Source organism: Leptosomus discolor, chromosome 9 (genome assembly GCF_034619465.1).
Source record: "Leptosomus discolor isolate bLepDis1 chromosome 9, bLepDis1.hap2, whole genome shotgun sequence".
NCBI classification, from domain to species: Eukaryota; Metazoa; Chordata; class Aves; order Leptosomiformes; family Leptosomidae; genus Leptosomus; species Leptosomus discolor.
In genome coordinates, this window is record NC_141399.1 from 16,421,983 (window position 1) to 16,436,511 (window position 14,529).

Genomic DNA, 14,529 nt, shown 5'->3' on the forward strand with positions numbered 1-14,529 from the left:
CAGAAGCAAACTCCTGCAGTATCAGCACAGGAACTAAGATCAAAAATTTTTAATATGTTTTTAAAGAACACATTAAGATTACCTGGTTTTCTGTAAGAAAAAAAAGAAAGAGTCAAGCTCACCACTTGTTTCCAACAACATATAACCATATCATGAATGGAAAAGAGCCACAGTTCATTGCATAGTGGTTCATTTTGGATTAACTATGTAGTTAAATAACATTTATAAGTAGGGAACAGGGCATTATTTTGTGTAACTGAGTTAACAATTTATTTTTAAAATGTCACAGTAAATTAATTCAGTTATTGCAGTGTCATAAAAGCAGCATATCAACTGATAAACATTAATATGCTGTCTTAGAACCAGCTAATCCAAACAGATAAACTAGTTATCCCTCCTTTTTGACAGACAGGCAACAACTCTGGGAATTAACACTTCTGAATAAATTGTGTCCTCCCAGTCCTTTCCACCTCATACCCTTCTGCTCTCCGTTGAAACCTTCTACTCTACTAGAATACATTCAAGCAAGATTAGAGAAAATAACTATCTACCTGGAAAAAAAAAAATAATGAACTCTCCAATGGAGACATTGCAAATTGACTATTCCAAGATGAAGAACCATTTTAAATCGTTAAAAACATTTAGAGTACTTCCTGCCTCTATGTATACAAACAATCCATATACAGGATAATACTATTTGTGCTGTGAGAAAATGTCACAAAGAATATGAAAAATAGAAAGACAACTAACTTTGGGTAATATCAAAGAACAGATGCTCAAAGCATACAGTTTCAAAAGTAAAATAATCTTCAAAAGAAAGTCAGGAACATCCAAGTTACTGTCCATAAACTTCTTCCTGGGTCTCTTTTCGCTTCCAAAAAGTTCGATTTTTACCAATTTTCTCCTGAAACACATCCTATTTTTTCAGAATATTTCTTCCATTTGCCAAGTTTGTTTTCATTTATAATCCTATTTTCCAGCATGTTTCTAACCCTTCACAGCTTGACATTATCTGGGTGTGTAATACATATCCATCATTTGGAACACTGATGAAAGCCTCAGACACATGACAGATCCCTACTAGAATCTACTAGACATCTTTCCAATTTCACTATGAATCATTGATAATTACTTTGACACAGTCTTCCAACCAGAGTGCTATTATATGGATGCCTATCCCATCTCACAGGCTTCCCACGAGCTCACTAATGAAAATCTTTGAGACAATGTAAAAAGTTTTCCCCAATGTCAATGTTACTACTGTTCTTCCTTGATACATAAAGCCTGTTTTCCTGTCATCCAAGAAAATCAGACTTCAACATTATTCTTGACAGATCCATATTGAGTACTAGTCCTTTTTTATTTTTCCCCCTATATTCCTTATATTTTAGAAATAGTTAATGATTTTTTTTAGAAGTACAATAATTAATACAGTTTACAAATAGTTTTCTTTGGTTGTTCTTACAATATTTTTCCAGAAACCACAATAAAAATATCAAACTTAAATAAAAATTAGTAAATTATATTTTTGTTATACAGCTAGATTTGCCCTTCTCCAGTCTCCTCAGAGTTCCCAAAGTTGGCTACTAGACTAAGGGCCCCATTCAGGGTCAGTTTCATCACACACATCCAATCCGAAAACAGTTTTTAGTGTTTCAGAAAGAAACATCTCAGTTAAGAAAGGAAGTTTCAAAAGCCAGTAACCCTCAGACAAACAAGGATAGATCTATCACTTTTTAGTACAGATATGATAGATCACATCACTTTGTCCTTAAAAGTACAGCTTTTTGATAATTTTAATTGAAATTTGTTGAAGGAATCAATAACTATGTGGATAAGTAAGACTGACAAACTAGCTGACACAGCCAGCTTGGACTTCCAAAGCCATTCTTTCAGAAAGGCTCCTCTCCAAATGCTTACAAGAAAAATAAGCAGCAATTAGGTAAGCGGGATGGTACTTTCATACATAAATATTTGATTACAAGAGAGGAAATAGCAGAAACACATGGACAAGCCATAAAACCAACAGAAGCCCCCTGTGGACTTTTGCTGCAACCTGTGGCTGGGCTTTGCACTGTCTGACAGGTCCTAAGCAACCCAGAGAACACAGCAAGATGACTAATTTTCCTCATGATATTAGGTTATTCAGGGCAGTAGAGACAAAAGCCAAATGCAAAGAAGGATTTTATACAGCTAAGCAACTAGGCAAGGGCTGACAGATGAAATTCAGAGATAAATGAAGTGAATTTTCACACAAGTGAAAATAAGCCCACCTTCATGTGTAACAAGCTGGGATCTAAACTGATTATAACTACTGGTGAGATTCTTCAGCTGTGATAAATACTTCCACTAAAACATTAGCTCAGCACTCAGTAGCAGTAAAAAAAAAGTCATCCAAAGCTAGAAAGAACAAATTGAATGTTGGGAATTGTTGGGAGACATACAGAATAAGAGGGCAAACAATACAAGACCAATGCATAACACTTTACACCTATATCATGAAAAACGTGAGCCTTTTTGGTCTCCTCACCTCAAAAAAAATGTAATAGGTCTGAAAAAGATTGAGAAGAATCAAAGAAATATCAGAGTTTCATAAAAGGAACTATCACACATGCTAAGATTCTCCTGCCTGGAAGAGCTGAGGGAGGGATGTGATGATAGTGTCCTATAAAATTAGCACTGAGGCCAGCACCAGCCTTTAACTATTTAACGTTTCCTCCAGTACAAGGAACAGGAAATCCTAGCAAAGGAGCCAAAGTCTAGTGTAAAAACAAATGAAGAGCAGTGGTTCTTCAAATGACATGTTAATCTGTGGATTTACTGTCATAGGAGGTTGGGGACATGAGAATTTTACATAGATGCAAAAGCAACTGTCTTAATTCAAAGAAAAGTTTTCTCTTCTCAGAGAAATAAGGAATGGGATCAGCAGAACTGCTACCTTAGACTTCCGGAGAGCAGATTTTGGCCTGTTTAGGAGACTGGTTGACAGAGTCCCTTGGGAGACAGTCCTGAAAGGTGAAGGAGCCCAGGAAGGCTGGACATTCTTCAAGAAGAAAATAAGGGCACAGGAGAAGGCTGGTCCCCATGTACCAGAAGATGAGCCAGCAAGGAAGACCAGCCTGGCTGAACAGAGAGCTTTGGCTGGAACTCATGAAATAAAAAAATTAAAAAAAGGAGTTTATGACATTTGGAAGAAGAGGCAGGCAGCAGAGGCTATGCAGGGAGAAAATTAGAAGGGCCAAAGCCCAATTAGAACTTCATCTGACTACTGACATTAAAGACAGTGAAAAAATGTTTCTATAAATACATTAGCAAACAAAAGAATGGCTAAGGAGAATCTCCATCCTTTATTGGATGTAGGGGAAACAGTGACAGACAAAGGATGAGGAAAAGGCTGAGGGGTACTTAATGCCTTCTTTGCCTCAGTCTCTAATAGTAAAACCAGTTCTTCAGGTAGCCACCCAGTCTGAGCTGGAAGACAGGAATGGGGAGCAGAATGAAGGCCCCATAATCCAAGGGGAAATGGTTAGTGACTTGCTACACCACTTAGACACACACATCTATGGGGCTGGATAGGACCCACCCAAGGGTACTGACAGAGCTAGGGGAAGCGCTCACCAAGCCACTTTTCAATCATTTACCAGCAGCCTTGGCTAACTGTGGAGGTCCCAGCTGACTGGAAGTTAGCAAATATGATGCCCATCTACAAGAAGGGCTGGAAGGAGGATCCAGGGAACTACAGACCTGTCACTCTGACCTCAGTGTCACAGAAGGTTACTAAGCAGATCATCTTGAGTGCCACCATGCAGCATGTGCAGGAGAACCAGGTGATCAGGCCCAGTCAGCATGAGTTTATGAAAGGCAGACCCTACTTGACTAACCTGATGTCCTATGACAAAGTGACCTGCTTAGAGGATGAGGAAGACTATCACATCCTTTCCCACAGCATTCTTGTGGAGAAACTGGCTGCTCGTGACTTGGACAGGTCTACTCTTTGCTGGGTAAAAAAACTGGGTGGCTCAGTTTTCACCATTCACCAGCTGGTGAATGGAGCTCAATCCAGTTGGCAACCAGTCACAAGTGGTGTTCCCCAAGCCTCAGTATTCGGGCCAGTTCTGTTTAATGTCTTTATCAACAACCTGGAGGAGGGATTGAGTGTACCCTCAGTAAGTTTGCAGATGACACCAAGTTGGGCAGGAGTGTTGATTTGCTCAAGGGTATGAAGGCTCTGCAGAGGGATCTGGACAGACTGGATTAATGGGCTGAGGCCAACTGTATGAGGTTCAACAAGGCCAAGTGCCAGGTCCTGCACTTGGTCACAACAACCCCAAGCAATGCTACAGGCTTGGGGATGGGTGACTGGAAAGTTGCCCAGCAGAAAAGGACCTCGGGGTATTGGTTGACAGACAGCTGCATATGAACCAGCAGTGTGCCCAGTTGGCCAACAGCATCCTAGCCTGTATCAGAAATAGCATGGCTAGCGGGAGTAGGGAAGTTATTGTGCCTCTGTACTCTGCACTGGTGAATACACCTTGAATACTGCATGCAGTTCTGGGCTCCTCACTACAAGACAGACATTGTGGTGCTGGAGCAGGTCCAAAGAAGGGCAACGAAGCTGGTGCAACATCTACAGAACAGGTCTTATCAGGAGCAGCTGAGGGAACTGGGGTTGTTTAAGCCTGGAGAAGAGAAGGCTCAAGTGACACCTTATGGCTCTCCACTACCACCTGACAGGAGGTTGCAGTGAGGTGGGGGTCGGTCTCTTCTCAAGTAAGAAGTGATAGGACAAGAGGAAATGGCCCCAAATTGTGCCAGGGAAGTTTAGATTGGACACTAGGAAAAAATTTCTTCAAAAGGGTTGTGAAGCACACAACCACTCCAGCAGGTGACAGTCTCTAAATACCGGATTCAGATTCCAAATGCCAATACAAAATGTTAATGTGACACTTCCGTAGAAAATGCTACCAAAATGGAGTGTATTAGAATATTTCTCCTATTGCTAAGGTAACCCCAACTATCGCGATTAGAATGTCTAACCAATAAGGCTTTTGAACAGCAGAACCTCCAGACATATTTTCAATAATATTGGTTCAAGCAGCATCCTAGTGCATCTACTATAAATACTCAGTAACTATTGCTGTCAGTCTAGACACAGAAGTTATACAAGAAAACAGTAAGTTAATCCACTGTTCTGAAATCCTGATCAAGACCCAGTCAGTTTCCCACTGAAGTAACTGGTATCAGGCTTGTTAGTTCCATAGATATTTAGATTCATGACATGCCTAAGAGGTGGAAATTTTGGTAAGAAGCACTGATATCACAAACTCATAAGCAAATTAAAAATTTCAGTTGCTGCTGCCTGCCAACAAAGAAGTTTAGATTGAGAATCTGGAAGTGAGAGAAACACAGGATTGTGTTTTTGTCTAGGGAAAGTTAACAGATGGTCTAAAAAGGAGCAGCCTTAAAATAAGACCAGCAGCCAAAAAGTGTGTGGAGACAGCAATACAAAAATTTTTTTTTATCTATTCTGTGTCACTGTTTTTATAGCTTTGTGAAATAGCGTACAGTCTGAAAGCTTGACCTTATAGCTTTATTCATCCAGATTAAAATATTTTATCTTTTTATAACTTTTGGAAAGGAATGTTATGTTCTGAATAGAAGAATTCAAAATACACATTTACATGATGCTGTTTTTCTATGAGACAGGTCTCTGAAACATTGCTGAAAACACAACTTGAACCTCATTCTGTTAATGTAGAATTACAGAAGCTTGCATATGGGGATTTAATATCCTATCGTATCTTTAAAAAACTCAGCAGCCAAATCCCTATACAGCTCTCAAAATATGCCTCAATGTTTATTTATACTTTCGCAAAGGTGGCTCATTTATCTCTTCAGAAAAGGTTGCTACGTATATTTAGACTGTTGCTGCAAAAAAGCACAGGAGTCTCAAAAACAAGAAAGTAGTAACAAACAATTATTTTCTTCAGCTATAACATGAAAGAATGTTGCATGAAGGAAGTTATAATGTGCATTCAGATTGTTATTAATGTGCTTTCCTACCATTTAGCAGCCAGAGGCAGATAGATCAAGATACACAACTCCTGTAAATGTCAAACTTGTTCCATCATCAGATACAGTCCCATAAGCAAAATATTCTGTACTTTGTTGTAAATCAACAGAAAAACTTTCAGAATTACTTACCTGATTTTCTTCATGGGAAACTCTCATTTGTTCTTTAAGAACTGACATTCTGGCTGCTTCTTCTTTCCTCAATACTCTTTCTTTCTTTAGCTCAGGACTCCAGAAAGTTTTGATGCTATTCATGGAGGATCCCAGCTTGCTGTCCTTAATGTCTAGTTCTTTTCTGAGAAGATCATTCTCCCTCTGTAGCTCCTTAAGCTGAGCCTGCAGGTCTAACATGGTACTATCTCTAACCTGTCTTAGCATAGAAGGAACCTGATGGTGGTGATGGTGTGAAGATGTGGTCAGACCTCCATGCTGATCAGTATAAGAAAGGACATCTGTGTGTGAAAGTCCAGCTGAAGCAATATTAGGACTGCTCCCCATAGCTGTGACTCGACCACCATACACAGCTCGATTCGTAGCCCTTCCAAGAGTCATTGTGCCCTTTGGGAAAGTAGTAGAAGCTACACCTTCATGGTCACTCAAATACATTGGTCCAGATGTTGCATAGGCTGCATTAAGGGACTGGATGTTCTCCATTGATAACGTCTTACCTGTTCCTCCTCCTCCTCCGCTATTTGTTCGCCTATGGCCCAGGCGAGGAGATCTTGGCAAACGAGGAGACCTGGAGGGACTTCCTTCTAAGTTGCTGATTGTTCTTGCACTTCCATACATTTTTCTTCTACTTTGAGGTACTATTTAGTAAGAAATTAGTAACACTAAAGTTGAATATTAAATTTATAATTCCAGCTAGAAATATTGGCAGTTTCACTGCATTCTTCCAGTAGGCAAAAATCTAGTTCCTCCAAAGTCAGAGACCTGAAAAAAGATATTACAAAATTAAGTAAATTTTCACCTTGGAGAACAAGTTTACAAGTAATCAGCATATATCAGAAAATAAAGTAGCCCACTTCCTAGAGTAATTACTTTAAAAGTAAAATTTGCTATAAATTTTTTATTCAGGATGACTAGTTAAAAATGCATTTTCAGATTAGTTTCATTGAAAAGAAAAAACTGCTCATTTCTTTCTTGCTAGAAAATATCATGACATTTTGACTTAGTTTAACAAGCTTTATATTGCAATAAACAACGCAGGCCCAAAAACATAACTTAGCCGACACGTTAATGGACTTAAATGACTGACCATGCAGAATTATATAAAGGAAAAGAAATAGCTGTTGTTGACATTAAGAACTACCCAAACTAATTATTATTTTCAAAAGAGTATAAAAGTAGCAATTCAGCAGTTCTGTATATTCTCTAATAAGATTAGATTAGTTAAGACAGAACAAGAAAATAGGCAGCGTTTTTAATTTTTCTTTGAACTAAAGAAGTTTTTGGACAGGAAAAAAGATGAAGGAAACTATTTATAATAGTTTAGCTGTAACAAGTAAAAGTGTATTTTACTAAGAAAAATTAACAATGAAACTAAGCTTGAGTAAATATTCCTTCTAAACAATCATAATGTATTACAACAGAGTAATATTTGTTCAATGAAGCACTAGCTTGCTAATATTTATTGCTAATAAACTCTCCAGGAAAAGGCTGCATGACAATAATCTAGGTTTTCATTTAGAAAAGGAGTTTGTGAAATACAATTTTTCCTATGGATATGATTGCTTTGACAGAGCTACCCTTGTAATTTATTTAACCAAACAGATAGATGTGGAGCAATGCTCTGTTTTCGAATTTTTCAATACTATCATTATACATTTACCAACTTTCAAGTAAGTTTATTAACTTTACATAACATAAATATAAACATAAAAATAGGACTTTAGGATTAGGACCAACAAAATTTATTTTTTTTTTAAAACAAATCTGCCCATTTCAATAAACTTGTGCTATTAATTAAATTGGTGGTCATTAACGAGATCTAGTACCATTTATTTTAAAGGTAACTAGAGGAAGAACAAAATTTGAAGTAATCTTTAACCATACCCTCCAGGCATCCTCATTATCTATAGATGCATTAGTTCCCAGCAGTTTAAAACGTGTTCTACATTTGCTGTGAAAACAAAGTGTCAGTGCAGGGGCAGGCAGAAGAATTATTTGACGTCATATTTATTAATAACCTCTAGTATATTAAGTCCTCACCAACAATATTAGCGTAAAACATTATGGACACTAATGACATCAGCAAACAAGCAGCATGCCGAGTTCTCCACTGACCCCTCGATATTCCACACAATCACATGCCACATGGCTCTCATGAATTCTAAGAATTGCTTCATATATGCTACACTTTCATCAAGTTTAACAGCCAGCATAGTCTGAAGCACTTTTGTTTCATCTGAATTACCAGTATGCATCTGAATTAGCTGAAATGTTTCAACTTGTTTCAACTACTATTACACAACAGTGACTTCTTGTGAATTTTCACCTCTTTCCCAAGGGGTCACAAGAGTCCTCTGTCAAGAATCACAAGATTCAGAAGTGGAAGGCATGGCACTACACTATACTGAAACGTTGATGACAACGGGTACCGGGCAAAAATATCAGTGTGGTATTTATTCAATATTGATAACTTGGAAACACTGAACTCTTTGTACTGCACCCAGGCTGCTCCATTAAAAGTAATTCATTTCAACACAAACATTGCCCTTGGCAAAATGGATCAAACAAGCCAACATAACATTGTTCCATACCCACTATTTTAACAAGACCAGTAATTCTGTCATAAAGCATTACCATTTTTTGCCATGTACAATTTGGCTATGCACAAAGCAAAGTAGGGGTACCTACTTCAATAAGAAAAAGGTTTTAACTATTTAGGAGGACATAGACAGAAAATTACATTCTAGTAACTCTTTTCTACTTCAGGATAACATAACTCAAAATAACATGAATATTTTTAATTCTAGAGACCAAAGCTTGATCCAACTTTTTGAGACATTAAAACCTCTTAAAGCTTCCAGAATTCAACCCCAGGGCATACATATTTAAAAGAATCAGGTGTAACTTGCTGATTTGTGTTTTCAAATTTAGACATTTTCGTGAGTATCCAAATCTGCCCCCGACTTCATCTGTCATCCAGCATTCAAGAGACAACCTACAGCTTATCCCAGAAAAAAAAAAATGGTGCAGCTTTTCTGCCATCTCAACTTCAATGTAGTGATCAATAGAAACCGATTCTTATCATGGTAACTGGGGGCAATGCAATTGCTTATCCTAATTTGCAAGTGCCAGCCATCCTCTGGCCAAATAACACTCAATGCACCCTGAGAAATCCATCCTTGTCTATTTCTAGTTCTGAAGCTCCTTCAAAGAGCATCTCATATGAGATCAAAGCTGGAGATCATTTTCCTTCCACTAACTCATGACAGATCCTGAGCAAAAGCAACTGTCTTCTACACAGATACAATTCTCCCATGTCAAAAAAATCTAAAATATAAAAAAATAAAATTAAAAAAATAACAATCTGTCCTGGTGAAAACCTAAGATTGCTAGCATAAAGTGTCAATGTAAACTAGATAAGATACAATCAAATATTTTTAGATGCAGCAAACCTGATACATGGCCAGGTGTTGGGGGTTGGTGCAGATTTGTTGATTCTCAAAAATATAAGTATAGGATACCCTTACATCACATCAATACTCTTTTTCCTTTCCATTGCCTCAGTCTGATAAATAAGTAACTTTTGACTCTTCCTTTGAGTCACTTAATATCCTACCTATCTTCTGGTTTATGTCTCTGATATGTATTTTTAGGTATTTGCTTCGCCTTTTAGAGTTTTAGTTCTGGTCTGTCTTTTTTTCCCTACTTGTGTGAACTTTAGAGACATTATCATCTCAAAGCAGAAAATGCTTTTATCTTGCTTAGCACTCCAACATTTACCATTGAGCCCTACTGAAAAAGGGAATTGTGAACACTCATCCAGAAGGAAGCTAACTTCTCTATGGACTCCCTTTTTCTTTAATAATAATGTTCACATACTGATTTAACATTGTAACTTTCATATGTCGGTCAAAATCCCAAAAGCAACAGGAGAAGTAAAACACCACCAACCAAGGAAATTTTATTTACTTCCACAGCATTTTTAATTATTAGTTTTATTTTCCCCCTAAAAATGTCCTGATCAAGATAGAGACCTCTATGTAGAAAAGTGCAGGTACACTGACAATATGCTTGGATTTCCTACTTTCACAGGCTACTAAGGATAGCTCACAGAACAAAAGCTGAAAATCTTGATTTAAAGATATTCTTACAGTTCATATCTATTTTCATTTGCAACTTATTACTTTCTACAACCTGCATTACTCAGACTGGCTTTCTTGCATATGCCCTGGAGAAAGGAAAGCACATGGAGTTGTGCTTCTTGAGCCTTCCTTCATGGCTGTGAAAAGCCTCAGACACAGTACAAGCCATATACCATTGCTTTAGAGAAAAGGAGAGAAAGGCACCTATGTCATTTTCCACTCTTACCACTAATACACAGAGCCTTCCCAGTTTGAGGAAGACGTACTGTGTGTCTCAACACATCAGAAACTGCAGGCATGAAGAAACAGTATCAGACTCAGGGCCTCAACAACTGCCACACAGATCATCCACTGCCCAAAGAAAAAGAGAGGAGATCCTTTCTCCCATCTTCCCATAGAACCTGCTCACACAAAGCTGGTGTAGTTGAACTTAGAGTGGGCAGGTGAGATACAGATGATTCTACCTTGAAAACTAAACCAATTTTATATTGCTATTTTAGTCGGGGGGGGGAGGAATTATTACTCTGAAGAACTGGTTTTCACCCAATATTTCAAGGACTTCTTTGGTGAACTAAAGCATAACCCCTATGCACCTTAGTGCATGGAGCAGAGAATGGAATCAAGCAGAAATAAAAGAATCTCATACATTATGGGGAGGATGGAAGGGCTGTATAGACAATTACAGTACATGCACAACTAAAGAGATCAACCCTCCCTCTTGACAGAAGCCCAGAAGCTGTGGATGTTGCAGCAGCAAGCACAAAGGAGCTCCAATACAACTGAAAGATTATATCCCCCTAAAAACTTCTGAGACAAAGTCACCAAGATTCATTCAGTCTGGTCTGGGGCAGACTGCAGACCCACTGCATACAGTGTGCCATAAAAGGTTATTTCGAGTTAAAATTCAAATCAGCCTAATAGTACTAGAAAAAAACACAGATGCCCACCTGCTTGTTTCAACATTTTCTTACTTTAAAAATACTTTAGGGTACATAATGCATACCTTCGAAACTAACCATTATAATTGTGACATTAATATTTGCCATTGCAAAAAAAACTCTACAAAAAGATCTAGAAAATTAACCATACATTTGGGGGGAGCTCCAGACACTTCCCCCTCCACCACCCCATTCTCACCAGCCTTGAAAAATCCCAGCAAATATGAAATAGTCTATGTCATGCTAAAATACTTCCTGGTGGCTGTTCTAACTTAGCCTTAGCTTATTTTCCACATTTCTGCTTTACCTCATCACCTGCACTCTGCAGACAACAATGTCATGGGTTTACATTTCCCACAACACTTAAGTCTCTGACATTGCATTTTATTTGCCTTTTAAATCTTTCTATATACACCTAAAACATAGGATCCTAATATGATGCTAATGGAAGGGTCCGTCTCAGTCAATGTAGTTTCCAAATACATTACTTCTACATTTTACATAATTACAGTTTTCTTGTAATAATGTCTTTACAGAATCCCATAATTTCTGATTTTCACTGGCTACATACTCTTATCTCCTCCCCTAAAAACACCCAACTAATTTCATTAAATTGTTTAAATAAGTCAGTGTCACCAAGTTCAAAGCAAGTGAGAATTTTCTGCATTGTGTCTTGACAATCTTTTCATAAGAAGTCCAAAAGAATTGAGAGAGGCATCGTAGTTTAGCCTCAGAACAGACTGGGGACTATTTTGCCTGTTTCCTGAACTCTGTGAATCGTGATGGTTCAGAAAAAAATGGAAAGTAGATCTTGCCAGACAAAAGCCTATGGTGTCTGAATAAATTTTAATGACATGATTAAATTCCTCCTTCATTCAATTCAGAAAAGACAATCTATTGTTACATTCCGTGTCTCTCTTGTAAAATGTTTGGGCCTAAGCACCCAGCAGTCTCAGAACAGATATTCCAAACCATTAAAAACAGTTAACAGTTTGAACTTTACTACCAATTCTGCATGTAGCCACAGCACTTAGAGCATTCTCACCAGTTTTACTTTAGAGGTTTCACTAACAAGCTAGACATCACACAGTGGCTAATTCCACAGCAGATTTAACAACTGGGGGGGGGGGGGGGCGGGGTGTTGAGCCACACATCAAATCACACTATGCTGGAAAGCACAAGAGATGTAGAAAAATGTCACTAACTAGATCCAGGGCCAGAGACAACAAAATGTAGCAAACCTTTCCTCCCAAGATATTCTCATAACAGAAAACACTATGAGCAAATATTCAGACTATGCTCAGGAAGCACATTGAGTACTAAATCTAAAGTATCATCTTAATCATATAGAAATCATTCTTTATCCTACTAGCAGCAGGCAAATATTTTGAGTTAAGTATAAAGAGACTTGATTTCTTCCTTCACCTGTTTTTTGGACGTTTGGGGTTTTTTTGCGCTTGGTTTGGAGTATCTTTTTTTTTTTTTTGGTTGGTTGGGCTTTTTTGGATTTGCTTTTTGGTTTGGTTGGTTGGTTTTTGACCCCCCCCCATTAGGGCACACTTAGTTTCATATGGGTCAGTGTTACTGTATCCTTATCATCAACTGATAATCAGCATTTGAGCATGGAGCTACTTCCTCACTTTGTGTCTATGTCACATGGTGACCATTTACACCATCTTCGTAGGCAGACATAGCGGAGCCAGAACAGCCACCAAAATACAGATGGGGGGGGGGACACGACGGGACGGGGGGGACGGACGGGGGGACGGGGGGGGGGGACGGGGGCATAGGGGAAAGGGAAAAAGGAAAAAAGTCCTGACAGTTATGCTTAGAAAGCTCAGGGCCAATTTTGAGTTTGTGTCGTCTCCTCTGGCCAGAATCACCTACACAGCAGTAAGTCTGGATATTAGCCAAATACTTAATAGCTTTGCATAACCACTTGCCAATATTAACATTCAGCCAAGAGCTCAAACATATGTAACACTATTGAAAGCTTTAAGGGAACCCCTTCCTTGCAGATATCCTCCCCAAATAATATATAGTGACAGCTAAGTGCTGAAATTATCTGATTTTTAAAATACTCAGTGGCTTCCAAACTGTTCAAAACTGTTTAGTACCATACAGCTCCCCAGATATAAACTAAAAGCAACTAAATAGAAGAAATAAGTGATAGAGAAAATAATGCTCCTGTATTCTCCACGAGGACTCATCTTCCCTGTATTTTGAGACACCACAAAAGGAAGCAGACTCACAGAAAAAGTTCTGTTCCATAAACACACATTCTGGCAAACAGTAAGGACTTTAAGAAAATAAAGGAATCAAATACCCTTATTACAACTACAAAAACCACCTCTGTACACAGAAGTCCAGGAATGAATGTGTATTTAAAGCAATGACCAACAGCCAGAAATATTTCTGGCACATTCTTTTGTTTTACCTTGGGTTTTGACTGCTTTAACAGTGGCTCAACACATCCTCATAAAAGAGAATCTTCTTTTCTTTGTATGTTTCTTATTAGCTGTGCTGATTTAAAAAAAAAAAAAAACAAGCTGATACAAACTAGATACAGAGAACCAAAATCTATTGTACAGTATGCTTCCTTTCTTCATTCATTCATTGGAGCAGCACAGTATGTCTTATTTTAATAAACAAAAAGATAACAAAGTCCTGGTTCATATGGGGTTAGTACAAGACCTGCATTGTTTTTATTAGAAAGGCAAAGTATTCTTTTTTCCTACTCAGACTTACCAAACTGATCAAACTATTTATTATATATGCACACTCTTTTTAATCATAAGAAAATCAACCATTTCCTCCTACTACTCTGCTATTCCTCAGAGGTTTGAAAAACAACATACATGACAACATTAAAAGCAACATCATTTTCATTTAGGTTCCTTAGAGTGTCCCAAATCTGCATTTCTAATATAAATCTAAATTTTACTATAGTCTACACAATACTTTTTTTTACTCAACAATAAACATTAAATTTACCTACTTTCTCTCATCTCATAGTTAGTTATAGAAATAGTGCATATGTAGTTGTGTATAAAGCAAGTTTCAAAGTCTGTGTTGCTCTTGCAAGTTGGGGCATCCCTGAACTCCCATCAATGCTAAGTGAAAGACTTGGCATTTGTCACCTCACAGGAACAGTTCATCACACCTGCCTGCCTTTCATTTCTATTTCATACAAATGAAATAGTATA

General features: G+C 37.9%; 1 protein-coding gene across 1 annotated transcript in view; it reads right to left on the bottom strand.

Moving 5' to 3' along the window:
• Positions 1-6,861, bottom strand: part of ERC2 (ELKS/RAB6-interacting/CAST family member 2) — a 409,803-nt gene extending 402,942 nt beyond the window's left edge. Inside the window, exon 1 of the mRNA XM_086470650.1 lies at positions 6,205-6,861. Coding sequence (XP_086326776.1) covers positions 6,205-6,861 — 657 coding nt within the window. The remainder of the gene's footprint in view (positions 1-6,204) is intronic.
• Positions 6,862-14,529: the final 7,668 nt, after the last annotated feature.